General features: G+C 44.9%; 1 protein-coding gene across 2 annotated transcripts in view; it reads right to left on the bottom strand.

The window, feature by feature from the left end:
• gucy1a2 (guanylate cyclase 1, soluble, alpha 2) overlaps nt 1-26,467 on the bottom strand; it is a 56,088-nt gene that overhangs the window by 14,684 nt on the left and 14,937 nt on the right. For both annotated transcript variants that reach the window (XM_080890005.1, XM_080890006.1), the window contains 3 exons: nt 24,843-25,753; nt 9,551-9,763; nt 8,274-8,546 (listed from right to left, as the gene is read on the bottom strand). In XM_080890005.1, the coding sequence (XP_080746131.1) occupies nt 8,274-8,546; nt 9,551-9,763; nt 24,843-25,753 (1,397 nt within the window). The remainder of the gene's footprint in view (nt 1-8,273; nt 8,547-9,550; nt 9,764-24,842; nt 25,754-26,467) is intronic.

Genomic DNA, 26,467 nt, shown 5'->3' with positions numbered 1-26,467 from the left:
TGGTTTGAAAAAGAGAAAAGGCAGTTAGTTCTGGGTGAAAAAGTCTTGTTGATGTCAGAGGTAAGAGGAGAATGTTCAGACTGCTTCAAGCTGATAGGAGGGCAACAGTAACTCAAATGACCACTTGTTACAACCAAGGTCTGCAGAAGAGCATCTGTGAACATATAGCACATTAAACCTTGAAACTAATGGGCTACAGCAGCAGAAGACCACACCAGGTGCCATTCCTGTCAACTAAGAACAGGAAACGTTGGGTTACTTAACGTAATCCCTGGTTCTTTGATAACAGAGTGAGGTGTTTCACTATGGGAATCGCCTCGGCGTGACCAACTACGGAAGCTCCAATGACACCACGTCTGTCTATGACAGACCTGTCGAGCCGTGCTCAGGGCTCCGCCCCCTCGTACTAACACGGCCGACCAGCTCCTCCTAACTCATTCCAAGCAGATTTCTTTCCGTGCCTAAGCAAGGAGGGAAGTGTTGGTGAAACACCTCACTCTGTTATCAAAGAACCAGGGATTACGTTAAGTAACCCAACGTTCTTTTTCTAACTTCGCTCGGTGTTTCACTATGGGAGATATGGCCCACTCCCGGATTGCGCCAGCTCCCGAAGCTACTCTCCAGTGCTACTCCAGGATCTCAGGTCGAACCTGAGGCACCAGAATCCAGCACCATCTGAGCCAGGGATGACTGTGCAACATCCAGCCGATAAAACCGGACAAACGTGTGCGGCGTAGCCCAGCTTGCTGCCGCACAAATATCCTGGACTGATACACCTCTGAACAACGCCCAGGATGTGGCCACACCCCTAGTGGAGTGTGCTCGGAGTCCCGGGGGGGCCTGCAAGCCCTTACAGCTATAAACCAGAGCTAAGGCCTCTACAATCCAATGAGCTAGTCTCTGGCGTGATACGGGCCTGCCCTTGTGAGGGGAGGCCCAGGAAACAAACAGCTGATCCGACTTCCTGAATCCAGCTGTTCTGTCAACATAAGTCCCCAAGGCCCGGACAGGGCACAAAGTGTTCAGCCTCTGCTCCCTCTCGGAAGAGAATGGAGGGGGGTGAAAAGCTAGGAGCTCTACTGTAGGGCACCTGTATGATGTTTCCAACACTTTAGGGACAAAGGCTGGGTTAGGCCTCAGGAGTGCTTTAGTGAGTCCCGGGGCCAACTGTAGACAAGAGGGGTGAATAGACAGAGCCTGTAATTCACTAACTCGCTTGGCTGTGGTTAGAGCCAACAGCAGAGAGGTTTTAAGAGAGAGAAACTTCAACCCCACTGCCCCAATAGGCTCAAAGGGGTGGTGGGAGAGGGCGTCTAAAACGACTGACAGATCCCATAAAGGGACCAGTGGTCTAGAAACTGGGAGCGTTCGACGCGCTCCTCTCATGAAGCGACCTACAAGGGGGTGCTGCCCAGCAGGTTTATCACCAAACCCCACGTGGCAGGCTGAAATAGCTGCTAAATAGACCTTTATAGTGGAAAAAGCTTTCCTTTTGTCCAGCAAGTCTTGAAGAAAACACAACAGCTCCACCACTGAACACTGAAAAGGGATAATCTGCTTTTCATGGCACCACTCTTCAAAAACACGCCATTTACTGCTGTAAATGGAACGGGTGGAGGAGGCTCTGGCATTCTGAATGGTTTCAATAACCTTCGGAGGCATGCCTGCTGCCTTCAAATTCCACCTTTCACGGGCCAGGCCCAGAGAGCAACCTGGTCTGGATGGGGATGGTATATCTCCCCCCGCGCCTGAGACAGAAGGTCCCTGCGGATGGGGAGTGGCCATGGCTCGTCCACCAGAAGCTGGATGATTTCTGCTATCCAGTGTTTGGATGGCCACCGTGGAGCTATTAAAATCAGAGACAGCCCCTGATCCCTCACTCTGATCAGTGTTGGGGAGATCAGGCTGAGGGGAGGGAAAGCATACAGCAGAGTTTTTGGCCAAGGATGGGCCAGCGCATCCACGCCCAGTGGCGCGTGTGCGTCTGACAGGGAGAAAAACAGGGGGCACTGTGTGTTTTCTCGCGAGGCGAAGAGATCTACGGCAGCCCGGCCGTATCTCTGCCAAATCTGCTCCACCACCTGTGGGTGAAGCCTCCATTCTCCGAACAGTGGATTTCCTCTGGACAGGAGGTCCGTCCCCCTGTTCAGAATTCCTGGCACGTGAGTTGCCCGAAGGGAGAGGAGCCGAGTGCTGCTCCACATAATTATTTCCCTGGCTAACCTGTGTAGCTGCCGGGAACGGGTGCCGCCCTGGCGGTTGATATAAGCAACTACAGTGGAGTTGTCTGTTTTCACTAAAACATGTTGACCCCGGAGATACGGCAGAAAATGCCGTAAGGCTAGGAGCACCGCGCGGAGCTCCAGCACATTTATGTGATTCAGAGTGAGTCTCTGTGACCAAACGCCATTCACTGCTCTGCCCATCATAGTTGCACCCCAACCTGACAGGGATGCATCTGTGGTCAGCGTCACCCTGGATGATACTGCCCCGAGCGGTACCCCCGCCGCGAGAGCTGTCGGGCTCCTCCAGGGCCGGAGAGCCGCAATACACGGCTGCATTATTTTTACACCACGACTGAGATGTCGGCGAGGGCACAGCTGCAGAGAAGCGACCCACCGCTGAAAATCTCTCATCATAAGCAGCCCCAAGAGTACCACCGATATCACCGAGGCCATGAGGCCGAGGAGGCGGAGACAGAGTCGGAACCGCACGACTTTCCCCAGCTGAAAACGGGAAAGACAGTGAGTGAAGGATGCGATCCTCCGCTCTGAAAGTGCGATACGATAAGAGATGGAGTCTATTCTGAGCCCCAGATACTCTGTAAACTGTGCAGGTTCCAAGTGGCTCTTTTCCAGGTTGATAGTGAACCCAAGCTCCGTGAGGTGATTCACCACCACCTCGGAGTCTTTGATCGCCTGCTCGCGCGATCGTGAGCATATTAGATAATCGTCTATGTAAGAAAATATTCTGATGCCGCTGTTCCTTAACGGAGACAGCGCTGCCTCCACACATTTGCTGAACACCCTCGGAGCTAAGGATAGCCCGAATGGGATAGTTTGAAACTCGTACGCTACGCTCTGATAAGCGAACCTGAGATATTTCCTGTGTGGAGGATAAATGGCGATGTGAAAATATGCGTCTGATAGGTCGATTGTAACAAACCAATCGCCTGTGTGAATTGAGCGACAAAGCGTCTTGTGTGTGAGCATTCTGAACGTGTACTTTCTCAAATGCTTGTTTAACACACGCAGATCCAGAATAGGATGGAGCGACGTTCCGTCCTTTTTCGGGATGAGGAAATAGCGGGAGTAAAAGCCCTGCTGAGCTTCTTCGCTGGGAACCGCTCCGATCGCCTGTTTGTGTAACAGGGAGGATATTTCCTCCTCCAGCACATTCGCTGAATCGCGACTGGCCACAGAAGCTAACACTCCGCCGAATCTCGGTGGTTTTGCCGCAAACTGTAGTCTGTAACCATGGGAAATGGTTGACAAGACCCAGGGATGAACTGCGCATGCGCGCCACCGCTCCAGCCGCGCTGCGAGCGGGCCTCTGAAGAAGCGGTAGCGTGACGTCACCCCTGTCTCCCGGAAGGAGTTGGGGCTCTCCCCCTCGGGAAGAGCGTGAGCTCCCCCCGCTGGGAACAAAGACAAATTGCAGTGATTTTCTTTTGTTTTTATTTTGAAACTGGGGGGACATTCTGCCCTTGGCAAACTGCCTGGCTGCAGAAATGCACGTTTTATTTCTTTTGTTACCCCCAAACCACAGTGAAGTGTCTGGTGACTCTGGGCAGTGCTTGGTGACACAGACAGAGTGCTTAGAAGTGTTTGGTGACACTGCGCCATTTGTCCACAAGTCTGTCCTCCCTGAACTGGAGGAGGAGACTGAGAGGGTGCTCCTGGTGAACTGGAAACTTCCGGAGACCCTGAACTTTGGAGTGATTTGGTTACCCCTTCTAACACCTTCCTTCTCTTTGGGGAAGAAAAGAGGGGTGACACAGAATGCGTGTGCTAGGCTGACCGCTTCTTTTTCCCCTCTCCGGGGTGTGACGGCTTGTTCTTTGCAGCAACTGCTGCAAAGGAATGCTTGCCCCAAGGTCTTCGGTTCTCTACCTTGGCCTGGTGGGCACCCTGCTGGCCTCCTGCTCCTCTTTGCATTCTGACCCCACTCTGTCTCCCTCTCGCAGCTGCTGCTGTTGCTGCAAAGCCAGCTCTTGGCACCTGCTGGGGCTGAGAGTTAGGTTTTCTGGGTAAGCAGAGATTGAATGCTTCACCCTCCTGCTTTCTGCGGGTGCTTGTTTCTCTCATTCTCTCCAGGGCTGGGCCAAAGAGACCCTTGGTTGGGTCATAGGCTGCATCCATGACCTCAGCCTTCTGAGCATCACCCAGGCCTGACAGGTTTAGCCACAAGGCTCTCTCACCCGAGACTGCAAGGCCCATAACGCGACCACACCCTTGGACTGCTCCCCTGGAGGAGCGAAGAATGAGATCATTAACCACGCAGATTTCATCCCAGAGGGCTGGGTTCGGGGAACCCGAGTCAAGCTGACGGCCCATGTCTTCCAGAATTTCTGCCTGATATGCTGATAGCAGTGTGACTGCATTAAGCGAGCACACTGACTGTGCAGCATATTTGTATGTCCTTTGATAAATAGATGCCGTGAGGCGATCTATCTTGTTGGGCAAAGAAATGCTAGAAGAAGCTGAGATTGCCCTGCGGTTAGGGTGAAGGTGATACGCCACTGAAGGCTCCACTGCTGGGGGTTCAGTCAGCCCCAGTTCACCCATCCCCTGGATCTCAAGCTTAGAGCAGCCCTTGGTCGGAAGCTTGCTTTTAAAAGGGCTTGACCAATAGCGACTCATTTCTTTCATGCAGGCTGGGACTGCTGGCAGAAGCTGCTTTGATGGCGGCAAGGCTGGTGGGAGCCTCTTGCCGTCGTACAAGTCGCGTTCTGCCCCTTCGGCATCCTGGGCGGCTGGCCATGGGATGCCTAGCTTGGCAGCAGCCCGTTACAGACCTCGTACAAATTGCTGTCCACCAGGGGTGCAACTTCAGCCCCACTCGGTGGCCTGGACTGCTGGGGAGGAAAGGTAGAGTCATCCTCCTGTTCCTCATCCATGTCCTCCAGGTCGAGGAGGTCGGAGTCGGCATCGCCCTCCGCGTCCTCGCCACCCGGCTCGCCCACGTTTTGATCGAGGAGGTCCTCGAACGATGGGGGCATGAGCGGGGACTCTTCTTCCATCATGTCCGCCCAGCTTGTGGAGGCTTGCGGATGACGGATATCGCTCGTAGCAGTAGCAGCCGACAGGCAGGGGTCCTGACTGTTCGTTACTGCTACTCTCAGCCTCCTTTCCAGGACTTTCTCTGGCATCAAAGCACAGTGTGGGCATCCCTGAGGGTCCGCCAGTGAAGCCTGAGCATGCTTGGCACCCATACAGACGATGCACATTGGATGAGGGTCCCTGCCCGAGATGGTGGCACCGCATGATGCGGGGCACGGGCGGGATGCAGCCTCTTTAGCCTTCGGCTCCGACCTTTTGGCGGGCGTAGGAGCCGTAGACATGGTTAGCGGAAAGGGGTGAGACTAGGCTACACCAGGCTCGTCTCGACACGTTAGCCCGTAAGTAGCTAGGACTAGCAGCGGGTGTTAAATCCGATCTAGTCGCGGCGGGAGTCAGCTCGTCGTGACACGTTAGCTGCACTCCGCTAGCCAATATCGTTAGCAACTTAATGCTAACCGAACCCTACGTCGACCAACAAGCTAATGCTAGTGAGACGCTAATGTGGTTCGTGGCCTGCTAACAAGTTAACGAACAGCTCGCCGTAACGCGTTAGCCCGAGTCACACAACGTCGGCTACCTTGCTAACTAAAACCAGGAACCGCTGGGACAGCTCGCCTGACGCGGTTGCTGTTCCACAGTGCAACTCTAAGTACACTTCTTTCGAAGGACTTACTCAGCACGATCCAAACTGGAACCGGAAAAACTGCGTTCGGCGACGTACTCCTACACGGGACGCCTGAGAACTGTTAAGCAGCTAATCAAGTTAGCCTGGATGCGCTGAGGGAGCTCAAAGTAGTTTCTCACGGGAAGAAAGCGAGAATGAGTTAGGAGGAGCTGGTCGGCCGTGTTAGTACGAGGGGGCGGAGCCCTGAGCACGGCTCGACAGGTCTGTCATAGACAGACGTGGTGTCATTGGAGCTTCCGTAGTTGGTCACGCCGAGGCGATTCCCATAGTGAAACACCGAGCGAAGTTAGAAAAAGAACTGACGCTACAGTTCAATTGGGCTCACTCACTGAAAATTGGACAGTAGAAGATTGGAAAAAGTTGCCTGGTCTGATGAGTCTCCATTTCTGCTGCAACATTTGGATAACAGGGTCATCATGAAAGCATGGACCCATCCTGCCTTCTCTCAACAGTTCGGGATGCCAGTGGTGGTGCAATAGTGCCTCTGAGTACCAACTGAGTACCGTTTCACTAGCTGGGCCCACGTCCTTATTTTAGGTTTGGCAGCATTTTTTAGTAGATAAAGATGAATGGCTTAATCTAGAATTGAGCTGCAGTTTGGGGAAGGCCTAGATGGGCCTGGCAGATCCCCATGTACTAATGAGAAATGAAGAAGTGAAAGAGTTGAAAAAGGGGAGGGAGGTTGGGACACGAAGAACTGGGGGGGTCATATATAGATAAGACCCAGAAAGGGCGTGTTTGGAGGTGTGGTCCTGCTCCTGAAATTCAGATCATTTATCTCCAATTAACCAACACAGTTTGCTCACCATGTCTATCCCTTTATGACCGCAGTGTACCCCATCTTCACATTATCATACTGGTGCCATGTCACAAAGCTCAAATCATTTTAAACCAGTTTCTTGAGCAGAACAATGAATTCACTGTATTCAAATGGCCTCCATCAGACCTCAATCGGTTGTTTCTGTGATGTGGTGGAACAGGAGATTCACATCAGGGTGTAGCTAACAAATCGGCAGAAACTGTGTGATGTGTACGAATACCAAACACGTCACATTTTCTGTGCTCATCATTAGTTTTTCCAATCCCCATTGATTAATGAGGATTTTACACTTAAGGGAGGTTTCACCTCTTCTCAAGTATACTGATTCTGTGTAATATCCAAACTATGACAACTGCTGCATAAACAGAAGAAGATTTAAGCCATAAAGCCAAGTATTTCCTAGTCTGCAGTAGCAGCAAGTGTAAACAGTTTAAGAACGCACGTGTCAATAAAGCAAACAAAGTGTCACTTTCATGGATGTCTCCACATGACAACACAAACTAGGTGTCATGGACACAGACTTTTAAAAAATGGCACAGAAGTGTGTGTTTGTGTGTGTGTGGTGGTGGTTGGGGAAGGGGAGTAGAGAGGCTTGGAGACAAACTGCTCTCATTAAGGCCTGCCACCGGCTAAATCATTTCGACAGTAACCATGACAATGGCGACATATGGGTGATTCAGTCTCCTCACCATGTCCTCCTGTTTCTGCTTTCTCTTTGACACACACAAGCTGACACCCTAACTCTTCCCCTGCTATACACATATACCTCGTTACATACAGTCAACTTCCCTGCCTTCACCCTCTGCATCTCACTTCGCCGTGTATCTGATATGTGTGTGACACTTCTGAGAGAGAACACAGTAACAGCGCATTTTTATGGGAAATTGTATGCTGCCGTCACGCTCACTGAGGTACCAAGGTAGAGATAAAAGATGACTGACGATGGCGATGATGGAGAGGAGCGAAGGTGGAAAAATTGAAAACAGGTAAAAAGATTGGAAAAAAAGAGGACGTGGTAACAGAAAGTAAAGATGAAAAAAGAGGAAAAGACAGCAGACTACAGTGATACAGTAACTAGGCATAAAGCCACACTGTCAGATGGACAATATTGACACATCTTTGTTAAGCTCTCACAGACTGGCCATTAATCAGTTACTTTTTCCACAACACAAGTGCACCCACACATGAGGGCACGTACACACACAGTGCACGCACACGCACTTGCACAAACACAGTGACACACCCTGAAAAGGCTGGCTCGTGTGGTAACACTCCAAAGATTCCAAGAAATGAGGGCTCTAACTTTCTGGGAAGGTTTAAATTTGGGAAAACAATCTTAATGAACTCATTTTACACAAGTATACTCATTAACCGGTAAAGATATTACATTTGCAACCAAATCAAACTGCTCCTCCCTAAATAATATTTCACAGTTCTATTATTACTACATCCTATGAAGGAGGCGGATATCTTTCGGTCTACTGACCTTATAAACATCCAGAATGCCACACTGGTAGTCGAAGCGTGTGTAAAGTTCATTCAGCATGGAGATGACCTGCATAGGCGTACACTGAGCGCACACGGCAGTAAACCCCACAATGTCTGAGAAGAGCATCGTGACGTCATCAAACTTGCGAGCGGGCACCGGCTGACCCTGCCACAGCTTCTGCGCCACATCGCCCGGAAATATGGAATAAAGCAGGTCCACGGTTCTCCTCTTTTCCTCTTCCAGTGCCTGATGAGTCCGCTCTAATGTGGCCTGGAAGAGAAGAGCGAGAGGTTGTGCGCTTTGCTTTGAAGAGGGCACTGATGACAGAGATGCTGAGATGTGGGAGTACTGCATCAAATTTTTTAAAAATGCTGGTGGATGCAAATGTATTTATGTGTGATTGTTTTTTCTGGATTGTGTGTGTCTGTATATGTTTATTTGCATCTCTGGGTAAGCTTCTTAGTGCTATACCATTGTTCAAGCAGGCAAGTTGACTCAGACATAGCTATTTATAACACTAGCCTGGGGGTGTAGTTGCAGTGAGAGTGATGCAATGAACAGACGCACAGGATTGGGTCAAGACTCAGTGACTTGCTCAAGGGTACTTTGAAAGCAAATTATGAGAGGAAGTCCCAGGAGCCACATTTTTTCCAGGCAGTATGCATTAATACAGTCAATATGGAGCTTTAAGTAGCCGGTACAGCTGAGGCACTGGATTTAATTTGTTCACTTCAGTTGTTCGCATTGTGGAAAAGCTCAAATAAACATACTGAATATTTTTGTGTAGTTTCACCAGTTTAGGCGCCATGACTTGGTCTCTGACAAACTGAACAGCAGCAAAGAACAAGGTGAGCCTCACATGAAGTGAGGCAGTCAGTAGGTAGTAGAGGAAAAAGAGAGAAGAGTAGCTTGCTGTAGACACTCACTGTGTTAAGACTTCAACAAGCAGTGAGCCGTAACTCTCAACATTGAGTTCATACTTAGCATCACAAGAAAAGATTGCAACGTAACAAACACATGAGTGAAATGACTATAGCTTAAGACCATACACTTTCTTATTCTTGATATATGTTGCTAGCTAGTGCTAACCCCCCCCCCCCCCCCCCCCCCCAAGCCCAAACAGGTGGTCTGTCCTTAATCTGACCTATAAATGTGCTTCTGGATGAAGCACAAAAACACAAAACTTCACTCGTAAACCTTTGTGGAAAGCCTTCCCATTAGTTAAATGGGTAAATTAGTTACTTTGCCAGAGCCTACACTGTCAACCGATTTACCTTGAGTTTATCCATTCTCTTCTTCAGGCCATCCTGAGCCTTGGCCTGCTCCCCAACCAGGATAACATCCCGTGTGGCATCATGGATGGGGATATCTGACAGGTGGAGACCTCTGCCCATCAGCTCCTCCAACTTATCCACACGGGGAGAGCCCAGAAACATCACGGAGCACGACTCGGGCACATGGATCATCTGACCCTTCAACTCCATCACCTGGCAGGGAGAAGAGTTAAAGAGGCAAACGTCTATTTACTTTTTCTTTACTTAAAGAAAGCAGGCAGACTGTGGTTTTGACATCAGCTTTGTAGCTTTAAAACGACAGATTCTTGTTATCATAACCATGTTCAATTAATACTAGTAGCAGACAAATAATGATCTACAGTACTTGTACTAATGAAACAAAAGTGACACGTTTGGATTATGACTGATAAAAGACCTACTGATGTTTTTAATATCCAGCTATTATCCAATATCAAGCCCCATTATAGTCGTCTAGATATAGCTCAAGGTCAACAGCTGTTTATTCGGTGGCTGTTTGTTGGATGTGCTCAATATTAGTTTTCAATAAAAAAATTATATGCAATCATACAAATAATAACATAATGAGTCAAAAAATTGCAGTCTGCATCCAAATGTACATATACATAATGCTGTAACTACAATACAGATTAGAATTACAGCAACAGCAGATTACTATGATTTAGCTAACGTTTTGAATAAGATTTTGAAAGGCAAGATCAAATGTTTTATAATGTATAAATGCACGCAGACTTCTTGGGAAAGGGTCTGTAAGAACTGGATAAAGTTTATTAGCATTAGCAACAGTTACAATGTTAGTAGATCCATGGACAACAAAAACTTCAGCCAAAGAAGGCTAATACTGGTTTGGCGAAAGGTCAAAAGATGTGGTCAAGTTGGGTAAACTGTAACAAAAAAAAAAAGCGACCCAATCCATAACCGGCAGCTCTACTGCCAACAATATCTTCACAGTATCAGAGAGATTTCAGTGAGGTTTTAATAGCTTCTGACATTTTGCTCACAAGCACTTACACCCAATGACAAATGTGTGCAGGACCTGCTACATGTCCTTACCACAGGTGTGAGGAACATAAACAAAACAAGCCACCTTTTGCTCTTTGCAGACATAATGTAGAAGGGAGAGACTGAGGCGAGCATGGATGGCAGATTTACAAGGAGATAGTGAAGAAAGGCATTACCGCCCTTTTGAACATGACTCTGAGTTGTGTCATGATGCTAACTAAGTGCTAGAGGCCCTGTGGATTAGCCCCTTTTAATTTTTCTCTCTCCTGCTCAGTCCTTAACCCTGCTCCTTCCTTTTTCTTCAGTTCCTCTTCTTCATTCTCTCTTCACTCGTCTTTCGTTCCTCTCTCTCTGAACTCGTCTCTGTCTGCTCCATTCCTTCTCGCTCTCCCTCTTTCTCCATAGTGTCAGATAGATTATTCCGCCAGTGAGCACACTGCAGCCCTGTTTTATTTATAGCACAAGGCTCTCCTAGGTCTGCATAATACATACAGTCTACATCTACACACAAACACGGCATTTCCCCACACATACATCGAAGAGGGACACACTCACGCGGCCTGTGACTGTCTGTTTCTCAGAAATGCCGACAGTCATACATACAAAAATGCATGCAAACATATTTGCACATATGCAGGCTGCAACTCATAGGATCTGAATCTTGTTGTGATTCAGTTCAGATGAAAACTACTGGTTGACAGAGTTCATCGCACTGGAAAAACAGTCATGTGAGCATAACTGCTCGTACACGCCGATGCACGCGCTCAAATGCACGCAGAGAAAAAACATATGCCAACCTGAACAAATGTCATTGTGAGCTGCTGTTTCCTGAGGTTGAGCCTGGCCAAGTGGGAGGGCCTACACGTCTGACATACTAACAAGTATCTCCATGGAGACTGTGACATCAGTACAAATATACTACTCTCCGTCTTGTCGGTCTCTACGCAGCCTTTAAATGCTTTCTTTCTGACTCTTTCACATGATCAAAAAGTAACACTGATATTTTTTTCTCTTTGAAATCTGATTTGCATGAAAACACAAATTATAAATTGATCTTACAACTTATTTTAGTTCAGCTAACTGCTGATATTGGAAGCAAGGCAACATTGTTTCAATAATGACATACGGGTCCTAAGTTTGCCTGCTTTTAAGCACTTTGAAGGCTCCTAGTTGTTATTAATAAAAGTTACACAGAAAACACTGATTGTAACTCAGTTATCACGATGTCATCACGATGTCCCTCAGTGTTTCTATTTAGTGTGTACATCTTATCAGACCACTACTGTAACACGATATGTACTATTAATTAGATAAGTATGATATATTGGTGCCCAGTATATTACAGGCCGATAAGATTGAAAATTAAATTACTGTTATTGTTCCAATAAAGGCCGATTATTGCATCTGATAACGCGGAGCACAGCTGTCGACCAGAGACATCCCTCGAAACCCTGCTGTGAGTGGAGATTTTGACCTCCTTGTTTTTCTCTCATCTCCTGTGCTCTCCATAGAGGAGGCAGGGCTGAACTCCTCACACTTACACAAAGGGGACCATGTGTGACTTGTCACTTTATTTAAAGATGACAATACAGATTGAAAGCGATCGTTAAACAACGTTTTGGAGTAAATATACAAAACAACTTGTAGCCATGTATTGACAGTATGTCAGTCAGGAGATCAAGTTTATATTCAACTGTTTTTTGAAATACGTTAGTGTGTTTCTAAATGTATGGATAGGTCCTGTTTTTATTGGGAAAATATGTATAAACATTAACATGCAATAGTTTTGAGCTACCACTCATTTCTTTATATTTTTTGGGGGGCAAACATAGAAAACATGAAATATTTTTTAAACCATTCAGGGCTCGTCCGGGATTTGAACCCGGGACCTCTCACACCCGAAGCGAGAATCATACCCCTAGACCAACGAGCCAGCACAAATATAGATTCTGGCCCAGGATTTTTGCACATTACTGTACATCTATATAACAAATACATGTTTTGCTGGTCCCAATTTGGCATTCGTAGGATTCTGTTTCATATAATCCATTATTATGCCAAAACAGGCCACACCAAAACAATGGTTGGTTATCAGTAGAGTAGATGACAGTACATTACAGTACAGTGTACTAGCAGCAAGACCATCATTAAAGATCAAGCACTTCCAAGCTCTCATGAAAAACTAATAGGAGCATGACAGAAGCCTGAATAATGTCTAATAATAAGTCATCATTAAAAAGCCCCCACATTAACTACATGAAGTCCAGTAATTGACAGATTAATGTGCACTGTAATGTCTGCACCGTGTCACGGCATTGGGATATCAGCCCTACAAACATCCAGCAATAATTTCAAACCATCCTCCAGATCTAACATAATTTTCTGAAAGGACTGTTGTAAACATTCACAACTGTTAGTCTCCTTTTTTGTTGATTTTCAGTTTTTTCGATACTGTTTCACAAAGAAGGTTGAATTTTATTAAATAAAGAGGGTTTTTGTACAGTAGCTATAATTGTACTGCTGCCTCACCACCTTGCTCTGAATGTCCGTCCCTGTCGCTCCGTCGCTCCCATTTTTTGTGTTAGTCCGCGAGAAAACTCACACACACACACACACACACACACACACCCCTGGAGGCAGTCGTGCTGCCCTAGTTGTGCGCCTCTGTTTAGCTCAGCACTCTCCTCTGCTTCTGCCTGCATCCCTGTCATCATTGCACAGAGAAAGAGGAGGCGAGCGAACTGTACGGAGGTTAGGGAAAAGGAACAGTGGCTGGAAAAGAAGGCGACAGAGATACAGGGGGAAGGTTAGGAGAAATGGGTGAAAGAGAAAGAAGGAAGCGAATGGTGAAAAATAGCAATATTATAGAAATAGCTGGAAGAACAAGTGAGGAGAAAAGGTTGTGAAAAACCAGCAAATACACAATAAAGACAGAAAGAAGACAGACAACAGCAAAAAGCTCTGATCAGATTTTAGTGAGGGAGAAGCTACAGGAGGCACTGAAATGTCCTTTTTAAAATGTTGTTATAAAAGCAGAAAGTAAGGTGAGGTCAGTGTGTTGTAACCCTACTTCAGCATATTGCAGTGATTCTTGTTTGTAGCTGGCAATAAAGTCAATGTGTGTTCACCATAAGGGATCAAAACTTCTTCTGCACCTATGAGATAAGCAGTAATGCACTTTACTACTGCATGCCATGCTACTGCACATATCTTATCTTTTAATTATAGTGTGCCTCACCCGTGCCTCTATCTGGCCACCCGTGCCTCAATTTTATTCCACAACTTAGACATCCACATTACTCACACTCTCATAACACATACATATAGGTGTTGACCGTCCGATTGGGATCTGGGATTTGGGGCCTCCCTGCTGCTGCGGAGCCTGGGGCGGTCTGCTTGCCTCCACCCCGGGGGAAAGGGTAACATCTCCTGGGTCTAGGTGCCGTTTCCCCCTCCAGGGGCGAGGGTACCTGGACCTGGGGTATAGAGTTTGTTTGGGGAGTGTGATTGTGTGTACAGTGTCCATGTATGTCTATCCCTACGTTGGGTGAGTGTTAAGTATTTGTATATGTGTGCATTAGGGTGGGAATGCATGTTTGTGTCTGTGTGTGCCTGTTTGTCTGTGTTTATATTAGAGATGGCACGATACCACTTTTTTATGTCCGATACCGATACCGATATCATAAATTTGGATATCTGCCGATACCGATATGAATCCGATATAGTGTTTTTTAATCAACAAAACTGTTTTTTAAAATATCTTGCTGCATTTTGTATAAGTTCATACTCAAGTTTAAAACAACAACTACACTAAAGCTATTCTGTTATACCTGTATGCAAAAAAAAAAAATTTCATAGTTCAGCAATACTGATCAATCTAATAAACTTAAACCTACACCATCCTCCCTATTCTGGTTTTTTAAAGAGTACTTAGCATAAATATTAAGCAACCTAACTAATAGGGTTCCAACTCCCAGCAACAACAAAAATAAATAAATAAAAAATAGGGAACCACCCCTCACGCTCCACCTCATGATGCTTAATCGACGTAATCAACCTTAATTTGATGCAGTGTGAAAAAAAATGCACAGAAATCAATTATTTTTCAAGAAATATTAAATAGATTCAACATCTTTCTTCAACAAAATTGCAGACTGCACAGATGGTACCTTCCCAAAGGAAAAAGTACTATAGCTTACTAGGGTATGTATATTAGACTTAATAGTCACTATATACAGTAATTGACTTCTATTCATTTTACATCAAATTAAAACTTTGGGTGTCAGATAATTATTTATTAAAAGCTCGACATTTTAAATGAGAATAAGAAAGAAAAGTATGTCTTTGTGCCCCCTATTCCCTGTTAATGCCCTATCGGCCCCCCTGGCTAAACTTTGCTAGATCCGCCCCTGCACAGTTACCAGCGTCAGCTACGTAGAAAAAGATCCTCGAGTAGAAAGTAATAATAAATAAATTCTAACAACAGCTTATCAAGCTTAAACGTGCTGCTGTTGTTCAGCCGCTGGTTTCCTCTTTCTGGTGCAAAGTGGGCCAAAAACAAACAAGAGACACGGACTCGCGACAGAAAAGCCGATCAGCTGATCATTAAGCAGTTTCATGATTGAAGTAGCAGCAAGAAGAGGCAGTCGCTTGTTAAGCTTAACGCAGGAATGCTTTACAAACATTCAGAGATGGACTTACACACTTGCTTTACTTCTCTCGGGGATAACTTTGTCGGAGATGAAATGCCGGGTTGCTAGCGAAGCTCCAAATGCTATCCAGATTCCAGACCACCGACAGGTCCCGCATGCCACAGCCGCTCTATCACGTGATGCATACTGCTCCGACGTGCTAACGTTCTGAGGTGAGTTACGGCGTGTTGCAAGTTTTGTGAGGTGCTTTCGTGATATTTAATGGATCGGATTACATTTTTTATTTTTCTCCGATATCCGATCCAGTAATTTAGGTCAGTATCGGACCAATACCGATACGTAATATCGGATCAGTCCATCTCTAGTTTATATGTCAGGTTGGGTCTTACACTCCACCTCTCTGGGAACTCCCAGGCCCTCCAAGGCCTATCTCCCCTCACCACACTCCCTGCCGGTAAGTGATGCCCTCAGGCATCGGTGCGTGGTGGTTCTTGGTGTCCGGGGCTGGGCACTCAGGTATGTACCAGCTCACTCCCGGTGACTACTTGGCGGGGCCTGGTGCCTGTTGCTTGGTCAGGCCCCTTCCGGGGCAAAGGGGGCCCTCGGGCCTCCGGCCTCTGGGCCTGCGGCTCGGTTCACTCTGGCACAGCTGGCTGCCGGCAGAGCCGGTGGGCACGCCAGTGCAGCCCCCTCTGGCTTCTGCTCTGTGGCTACTGGGTGTCCCCTCATCTGGGGCTCTCCTCAGCTCTTCCCAGGAGGGTGGCACGGATGCCCCTCCATTGGTCCTCCTTGGGCTCTCGCACTCTGGGGCCTCTGGATGTCTGGAGCCTGGATCTCCTCCATGCCTGCTTCATGCCCTGGGGGGGGGCTATGGCTCTCTACATCCTCTAACAGACCATTACATGGGGAAACCTTTTGAATACAAGCGCACTGATCCACACAGGTGTGCACACGGGTGTTCACTGTTCATAGACATAAACTACACCTTTATTGGCTGCTATTTCCTAGCACATTGTGCTGTCGGTCCTGCTTGCTACACAATAACATTCAATATTTAGTATTTACTGCTGTTTACACTTAGCTAGATTAACGTGATGGTGTTGTGTTTAGTATGTTGCTCTGTTTTGTTTTGTTTTTGCTTGTTTTCTCTTCTTTTTCTCTCAACAGGTGATCCAGGAGATTTTTTTTTCTCTTCTTTCTCTTTTTAAGTGCCCTTTCTCACTGTCCCTCTTCCCTTCTGTTTTTCTTTTCCTTCATCTTTCTTTCTCCCTTTCCTATCCCTCAGTCATGTCTGTCCCATCTGTAACAACTGAAAATAAAATAAAATAAATAATAACAACAAAGGTTGATCAAATGGACCAATACGGCAAGGCCATGATGATCCATTTGGCAAAGTGTGTAGTTGGTGTGTAGTTACTAGTTATTGAGTGACATCATAATGCTTTTTCTAACTTTAAAAGGTCAGAAAGATGTTTCCTTATTAAATTACACCAAGGCAAATCAAACCTACATATTATTAACAGCTTTATTACATGCTAGCAAGAACTGCCTTTCCCTTCTTCATGCTCCAACTAAAAGCCATAAGTGCATATTTGTTTTCTGGATATGTAATATTTACAATACAAGATCAGCAGCAAACAGTAGTATTCACATTTGACTATTGAAATGCACAGATTTGGGTGTCTGTGGCCATTGGCAGCAAGGGAGAGAGGGCAAAGGATAAAACAGCTCAAAGGTACTGAGAGGTAAACAGAGGCAGAAAGTGAAAGGGGGGGGAGAGACCAGAGAGAAAGAGACAGGCATGGGGGAAAATTAGACGCACTCGACTTGAAAAATGGAAGAGAGGAAGAGAGAGTGGAAGAAGGATAGCAGGAGGTGGAACAGACAGTTAATGGATTGTCTTTTGTGAGCAGACTCTGGCATGTCAACAGATTCTCATTTGCATGAACAGGCACTGAGCAGCAAAGAGTCAATGAGTCAGCCTCCCTCACCCCCTCTTTCACTCACAAACACACACGGACAAAATGCTACAAAGATCTGGCTATATTGGACAGTTCTCTTATATCACACTCTCACAGTAAGACAAGCGCACACGCGTACACACACACACCCTGAACCCAGGACATCCTTGCTTTGAGATGCCAGCTGAGCTGTTATTTGGTTTTTAAGGTCTCAGATTGAGCCACTGACAGCCCACTCTTTTACAGAAGTGACTTTCACACTTCACCTCACTGGTGCCAACAAGATTTAGTGACTTTTCACAGCCCTTCAGTGACTTTTTTTTTTGTAAACCACCTAGAGAAAACTCTGTGTTTAGTATCGCAAATCAGAGATCTTTCTTAGAGAGCGAGGCATACCTCTTTCACCACAAGAGGAAAACTACGAGGCGTTCTGTTACTTTCTCCTGAAAGTTACATCATCATGGCCGTTATCTTCAGTCCTGTAAAGCCTGAAATGTGAAATAACTGCGGGAAAATTCTAGATTTTTGAAACTGGACCATTTAGTGAACCTTCTGACATATTTAAAGAAAATAATGTATATAAATGAACATATATGTATCATGTTCGCTACATCCATTATTTTTGTGCAATTTATTGCTTAAAAATGTTTTGTGCAATTTTTATTTAGGCTTTTCGTGGGGGACGAAATCACACTGATGATGCAGAGGTCACAAAAAGTCATGTATTAAATGTGATACACTTGGCATGACAGGATTAACTTACTGTATGTGTAACATGGAGTGCCAATTTAGCTCGACAGGTGAGCAGGAGCCTGTGTGTTACAAGGCTGAGATGTAGCTCCTTCCCCTGCTTCCCTGTCCACTATCTAATAAAGGCAAAAAGAACTTAAAAAACATTTATTTTCAAGTTGTTGTTTTTTTTAAACTTATATGTGATTATAGGTTATAGGTGATTTGGTTAGTGAAGCAGTTCTAAAACCTCTGCTTTGCATTATGATTACTACCAAATCTCTGGGCCCCAAAATATAGTATTTGGGAGTATAGTATGTGCTCGTCCACAAAAGATTGATACGGTAGTAGGGTGGAAAACAGATCCGTCCCAAGAATCTGATGAATGTGCCTCTCCATTACTTGGATATGTAGATGTATTCATTTTAAGGCTTTATCACACAGGGACTCAATTGTCAATCTCTGTGCCAAATGTTACAAAAACACTGAAGCACTAAATCTGTATCAATCCTTCTCTTTCTATTTTAGGTTTCTTTGTCTCAACAATCACAGGCTAAAAATATTTTTACCGTTTCCCCCTCTTCTGATGTTTTCTCCCAGTCTGTCAGTTCATTTCTTTCCTCCTTGTCGCTGCATTTTATTAAAGTAGCAATTGTAAACATAGACAGGAAGGACACTGATTTTCAAAGCACTCTCCACCGAACAAACGGTAACGACGGTGATTTATCTCTCAGAGATCAAAGGCGGCGCTAATGTCAAGATTTTCTTTGTACTCCGACAAACAGGTGCACAAATAATGCGCACACACACAAACCTCACTGAAGAGTCCATACATATGCAGTACAGAAGCAAGGATTTGTCCATTCCTTGACAAATGTTTGTTCACTTTATCATTTAGCAAGATTTCTTTGTGACTGCCCAAAAACACACCATGTTATTAATAACTGCCAAAAATAAGCTGAACAATATAAGCTTAAGCTAATATAGACCACTTCACACATAGCGCTCACTTAGACTTCGACTGACTCATCCTAACCAGAATTTTGACTCTTTGACCCAAAGAGTCTAGGACCTTTTCTGATATTAGTAACAAAGCATCACTGCTGTGGAGGCAGATGCCATGACTCACAGATTCTGAGCTATTCACCCTGTTACTTTTAAGAGCAACAAAATATCAAAATCCAGTGCATTCAGACCTTGCCCCCAAAAATACCACCAAACCTGCCAACCTTTCTCAGACATGAGATATTTAACAGGAATCCCTTCATCAGCCTGTTAAAGTGAAGCTGTTCTATCATTCATACACCACTGATTTATTGGGATTTTTTTTTTCATATAGCCATGACTATAGTTTACAGAGAGTGGCCAGAAAAGGAGAAATGTGAGCTTCATTTCTCTGGTTGATGTCAGAGGTAAGAGGCAAATGGCTAGACTGCTTTGGGCAGATAGGAAAGAAGCAGCGACTCATACAACCACACGTTTCAACCAAGGTGTGCAGAACAGTTCTGTGAATTCGCAACACATTGAAACTTGAAGCAGATGAACTACAGCAGCAGAAGACCACACAGGGAACCACTTCTGTCAGCTAAGAACAATAAAATGAGACTACAGTTCACACAACTCACCAAAAAGCAGACAACAGAAGGCTGGAAAAATATTGCCTTGTTTTGATGACTCTGCTGCAACATTTGGATGATAGCATCAGGGGATATTTTCTTGGCACACTTTGTGTTCCTCAGTACCAATTGACTATCATTTAAATGCCACACCCTACCTGAGTATCAATGCTGAGCATGTCCGTCACTTCATCAACACAGTGTACCCATCCTCTGACGGTTGCTTCCAGCAGGATATGTTAGGATGCCTGGGTTGTTGACCCAGGGTTTGAGTTTATTATATTATTTATCATTTCTAGTCTTTGGTCTCTTAAAGTTCTGTCTTATGGTTTATGTCTCGGTGTAATCCTTAGTTGCTATATCCCCGTGTCCAGTCAGTGTCTGTGTCTGCCCTGGTCCCACGTCTCTGTTCCCTCTGTTGTAGTGCCTCCCTGTGAGTCTGTCTGTAAGCTCAGTCTGTGTTATGTTTCCTGTTTTACTTTGAAAGTCCGTGTCTCGTGTAAATGTGTCTGGTTTTGCTTCCTTTGTCTCGTTAGGCCTGATTTTCCCCAGCTGTGTTTCCCTCCTGTTACCCATTCCCTGATTGCTCCCTTTGTGTATTTAAGCCCTGTGTTTCTCTGTGTCTGTGTTGTGATCTACCCTTATGTAGGTGGTCGGTCGGTCGGTCGGTCGGTCGGTCGGTCGGTCGGTCGGTCGGTCGGTCGGTCGGTCGGTCGGTCGGTCGGTCGGTCGGTCTGTCGGTCGGTCTGTCGGTCTGTCTGTCTGTCGGTCTGTCTGTCTGTCTGTCTGTCTGGTCCTAGTTTTGTTACCCTTTTGAGTTCAGCATTAAAGCTGTGTTTTGAGTTACTTTCTGTCTCCAGAGTCTGCACTTTGGGTCCTTCTCCTGCCTGCACACAGCTGTCACATAACAGGATAAAGCACTGTGTCACTTAAACTGGTTTCTTGTACATGACAGAGTCTCACCACATTATTAAGACTGGGAGCATTGTCACTATGTTTCACTGTCTGACCTCTCACACAGATGTTTCAAGAGAGCTCTATCTTCTGTATGAAGAAAACAAAAATGCACCATACTAAATGCATATGTACTTATTCCAAATTAGAAACAAGGAATCCAAATAATCTAAGAGGTAGGGCTGGACGATATGGCCTAAAATCCATATTGCGGCATAATTTGAAGCACGTGCAGTAAGGATATATATCGTGATATATTATTTTCTTCTGTATAACGTATTTTCCACACTATAAGGCACACTTAAAATCTTTTAATTTTCTCAAAAATCGAGAGTGTGCTTTATGTATAAATTCTGGTTGTGCTTATTGACCTCGAATTAATTTTGGCGTGCAGAAATCTGTTAAAAAATGTTTTAGTACAACTTTGGTAAGCTGCACTGCTTGACGGATTGTCAGAGCATTATGGCTGCCGTAGTGAGGAGCTTCGCAGAGTATTCTGGGTCCAAAACTCCGTCCCAAAGTCAAACTGAGAGTTTAAAACGGTCTAAATTCTTTCATCTTTAATAAAATGATCAGCGTTGCTGCTTTATCGGGTGTAACAATTAAGTTTTACATCCATGCATCCATGAAAACAGAATTTATTAAATTTAACGGAGTTACAAGTTAACAGGAAGTTAGCTCGCTAGTTTACACCTAAACATTTCACGCCATGTTCTGACTGAGAGATTTTTGAAACGAATTAAAACGTACAGCTCTGCTACCACTTCCAAAATAATGAAGACAGAAAACTAAACAGCAGTGGTGTTTGCAGGGTTACTGAAGTTGGACTACCTGGTATATAATGTTGTGCTACGTGATTGCTAGCGACACAGCTATGTTAGCATAACATTAGCACAGTGAAGCTGGAGGATGAACATCAACTTTTCTTCCACTCATTAAAAGTTAACGTGAGGGATTCTGGTGGTTAGGGACAAATGCAATCGCATAGCAGGATGCTATACACGGGCCAAACTTCAGTCAGGAGAACAACTGAGATTATTCATGCACAATACAAGGTTAGTTATTAATGGTAGTCGCTGCTCTTGTGGTGTGTGCGATGCTTTCGACCAAAACAGGCGCAGCTTGATGACATCATCAACATGCACTATCACGATAGAGCGGTATAGTCGAAATCTCTGACGTTGGCCAAATTTATATCGTTTCAATCGCATATTGTTTATGTCGCCCACCCCTACTAAGAGGCAGACGTAAACTCCAGTGTGAGAGAAACATGACGAAGGCGATGATGCATCGGTTAGAGGTGAGTATATAAGAGTGCACTCTGTTTGCACTCAGTGTGTTGACCACAGTGTTCGCTGCGCACAAAGACCAAGCTGACCTTTTCAGTAGGTCTCTTGCACAGCACATATCCCTGGGCGAAGAGAGGAAAGAAGTCAAACTGAAAATTCAGTGAAGGCCATCCAAACAAGCACACACATTGCACGGCACTGGAGTGAGGCCTCTTTACCTTGGCCTGTCGCCTTCACTGTCTGCCCTTTCTGGTGAAAATGTCAGCCCATCCTCTCGTTTTTTTTCTGCCTGTCTGCCCAGGTGACACAAGATTCACCGGGCAAAAATTTGGGAAAAACTATATTTGCCTGCTCTGGAAACACATATTTTAAAGTCTCTAGCAAATAGTATTTGGAGTTTGGAGATGATATATAACTTAAATTTCAGCAGTGCCAGGTTTGGTCACTGGTGACGCACACAGAAGGAAGCCTCACTGACTCTGAAGTAAACATAGATGTGCTAAAATACCTTTTTCGACCAGAGGACTGTGGATGATTTTAAACCTGATTTCACACGCAATCTTTTGCCCGTAGCACCAATCAGTAACTTATGTTTGTGCTTTGCCAACCAGATGCATCTGGCATTTTTGAAGCAATCATAGCTGCATTTTTTAATCGATAAAAACATTTTTAAAATTAATTTACTCCCCGAAAAAATGGAAGAAAATGAAAAGGCTTGGAGATAAGAAGCAGAAAAGCTTTGTGAAGGAAGAGACAGACCTCAGTAAGCAGCAGAGAAGGAGAGAGAGGTGAGAGAGAATTACAGTGAATTTTTAAGAGACACTGACAGAGAGAAGATGAAAGCTTGAGAGGAGACGCTGTAGTGGTGCTTGAGATCTGACTGTGAAGAGGTGGGATCCGACTGCTGAGGGCATGTGGAATGTGGACTTTGCGGTTCATTGTTATTGTGTGCCTCTGCATACATGTGTCCAGGACATGAACCTGTGTAGCTGTGCAAATGAATGGATCAAGAACTAAAAATGGCCAAAGCAAGACTGACAACACTTAAACTGAACCTTCTATATATGCATCTTAGCATCTACATTGCAGCTTGCATTTTTCAGACAACAACCATGCCCAAATAAGTGCTTTATTTTAAGAAATTATTACAGTATTGAAATGTGGTAATTAAGGGCAATAGTTCTTAAAATTGTCACTCCGTGACTTTTTAAAAAAGGACATTTTCAGTGAATTCATGAAAACTTTAGCTTTTATAATTGCAGAAAAGTCTCTGCAATGAGCTACCAGCTACCAGAACTTGCACGCCTATCATTTAGTTTCACTGGTCCAGCCCACTTAAGATCAAAGTGGCCGATGATGTAAAATCAGTATGACTTCCTTGATGTACCCACTTATCGTCTTGCATAAAAGTAAAACAAATTCGATGATTTTCAATTATTTATACAGGTATTTTATTGAAATATTTACGTCAGTTTAGTTTAAAAATGAATTTTAACTGCTAGCTGCCGTGCCAGGGCAATGACTAGAGCAAACAGTGCTTAGACAAGGAGCATAACATGGTGAGATTTTAAACACATTGTGTGCCACTCACTATAGCTTCACATTGCCATTCATTTAACTTGCCACTATATATGATACATGTAGTCATTTCATTGCCCCAGCTATTGCGCCCGCTACAAAGCCAATAGGTAAAGATTTCTTTCCATATCTTCCACACCATCTATATTCACCCACCCTTTTGCTCATGGTGTTGCTTTGCCTACAAGAGTAAAAATAGCATCTGTGCTTAGAATTGCCAAAACAGTCTGCCTGCATAAGTCCTGGCACTGTCTCATTAAAATCATCTCATCTCTCATCTGAACACAGAATAAGCCACCTGTTACACAAGCAACCGCTAAAAAGGACAGCAGAGGAACAGGACAAACGCATAAATATGAAAACAACCCTCCAAGTGATTTAAAATCAAACAAATATCACTTATTTACCTAAATCACAGTTTTTTCTTCATGCTCAAGCCTTTGGTTCGAAGTGGATGGGAAGAAATTTGTAGCTAAAATGATCAGAAACTAGCTTTCAGCTTCAAGGTGGATCAAAGATGTAAATATCTCATGACCTGCGGATATGGTAGATATGAATCTATAAAATTAATGCACCTCTCTGCAGCTTAAGCTCAAGACATACCTATCTCACTCACTCAATCACACAATCACACATACACTGCGCAGCACCGTGGCTGCTCTGATTAATCTCTTCTCTGTCGATTCTGTTTAGCGTCAGGGTGTTCGGTGCTATCGCTGGCGACCTGTGGAGACCATCCAATCAATAGAGAGCTGGATATAGCACACAAATCCCACTGATTAATTCTTTCTCGCAAACTGGAACCAATTCAAACCACACCTCTCCTGAGCAAAATCATTACAAGCCTGTGGGCGTTGATGTGATGACGTGGAACAGAGTTCAATACAAACAAAGTGCTGCTAACACATGACTACTTTTTTTGGGGGGGGAGATGAAAGACAAGACAGAGAAGTTCAAATTTAGCTATACTAAATTCAGCCTTGACTTAGGACACATTAAACAAATCGGTATCTGGGGAAATTTGTAACTATAAAGACAATAAAACTGTGGCCTTCTTGCACTAATTTAGAGGAAACACTGGAAGCTTTCATGTGATACCAAGGCAGAACAAAGATTCCATTTTTTCCATGGTGCATAAAGCCCTACGCTGGGACATGACAAAGAGTGCATGCTCTTCTAATCAGGCTAAACATGGATCAGTCTGCCCAAAACTAAGCCACAGTTCACTGATCTAAAGGCAGTGCCATGCTTGTTTTAACAGTGATACAGAATGTAAGCTGTTCCAACAGCACAAGTGCATCATGCTTGTTAACAATCTCTGTGTCTGTGGCAACAAAGACAGCACATACATCTGGAATAAAATCATGGCATGGTTAGATTTTTAGGATGTGTTGATTAATACATGACAATAGTGACCTCATTACTTAAGAACTTGGAATCTGGAGTTAATCTTCCATGTAGGATAGCTTTACCTTCTCCTTGATGTCCGCTTGTGTGGTGTCAGGCCTGGTACGGATAGTAAATGGGGATGCAAGCCTCAGTAGGATGCCTTGAAATGAGGGATCCATCTTAGGTGAGACAATCTCAAAACAGTCCCTGAACGAGAGGCTCCGGTAAGTCTCTATACGAGTCTGTTTCCTCAGTCCTTCCCCAAGCTGCAGTAGCTCCATGTGAGGCCCCAGGACAAGGTGAAACGGAAAGGCACGGCAAAATGTGGCCAGGCCAATGCGCAGATCGCTGGGGTTGGTGGAGATCGAGAGGGGGGGTCGTTTACCGGTCGCCGAGGCGGCGTTGGGGAGGGAAGAGATGCAAAGAGGGCTGGTCTCCTGGATTTGGAAGGAGAGGCAAACTGTCGGAGCAGTGGTCGGGAAAGGAGAGGGAGGGGATGGGGATGAGGAGGGTGAGGCAGTGGGAGACGCGGTCGGGGTCGGGGTCGTCGAGTCACAGTCTGTGTTTTCTGCATCTTTATTGGGCAACAAGGGAGTTAGAGGGGGCACCTCTTCCACCTCCACTTGTGAATGAAAGATACGCCTGGCAACAGCTCTGATCAACCCCGGCATGACCAACCCGACAACAGGGGCAGGGTTGAAGCAATGAAGAACCAATATTTTTCCTCCTCCATTTCTTTCTGCCTGATCTCCAACTTTGTCCAATTTTCTTCTGCCTTTGTCCTCCTCACGGGGGTCCTTACACTGGAAGGAGGGGCTCTCAGATGAGGCACGGCGCCCCGTAGAGGTGCGAATGTGTTCCAAAATGGCGTCAAAGCCATTGAAGAAATCCTGGAGGTTGCCACCCACAGCCCGAAGTACACGTTCATTTTCTTCAAAGCAGAGACCAAAGAACTCCTCTCCAAAATGCTCTCGCAGCTCACAGAATGGTACTCCTGGGACAGGGGGATGAGAAACACCAGTGTCAGCCATGCTGTATTGCACTCTTCTGAGGATGTAAACATAGTTTTGATATCATAGACAGTGAACTAAACAGCTAAACTATCAACATATTGGAGAAGATACTCTCCTGTTTTTGAAGAAGAAATATGCACTTTAATGTTTTGATGCCTACACGAGTATGATTTTCTGTTACAGCGGCAATTTATATAAAACCCAACATTATCTTTACTCCATAGTATGTTTAGACAGAGATTCAAATCCAGCAGAAAAAATCATTTCAGGGATATCGAGCAGAGAAAATCAGTGTTTTGAGTAATCAAACATCAAAGCTGTGCTAATATAATTAATACAGATAAAATAAAATAAACATGTCGGGTGCTTGTTGAGTGACAGAAAAAAAATGGGATTAAAAGATTAGAAAAAAGTCAAAGCGACATTTGACGTAAATAAAACCTCAAAACAGGATAAAACTGTAAAAAAATAAATAAATAAATACGGAAGAAAATCCACAGAATTTGTGAAGTATAATTAAAGACATCAAAAGGTCCGACTAAACAGGCTCACAGAAAAACAAAACTGCAAACAGCACAGTCAGTGAATCCAGATTAGAGATTAATATAGTCTTCTGACGTCACAGAAGAAATTTTGGTACTCTTGTGCCTGAGAGTATATGCAGTTGTCCAAGCAAAAGCCAAATCCTCTGTAGG

Source organism: Rhamphochromis sp. 'chilingali' (genome assembly GCF_963969265.1).
Source record: "Rhamphochromis sp. 'chilingali' genome assembly, chromosome: 8".
In the NCBI taxonomy this organism is placed as follows: domain Eukaryota; kingdom Metazoa; phylum Chordata; class Actinopteri; order Cichliformes; family Cichlidae; genus Rhamphochromis; species Rhamphochromis sp. 'chilingali'.
The sequence above is the reverse complement of the archived record's forward strand: the minus strand, read 5'-3'. Positions and strand labels throughout refer to the sequence as shown.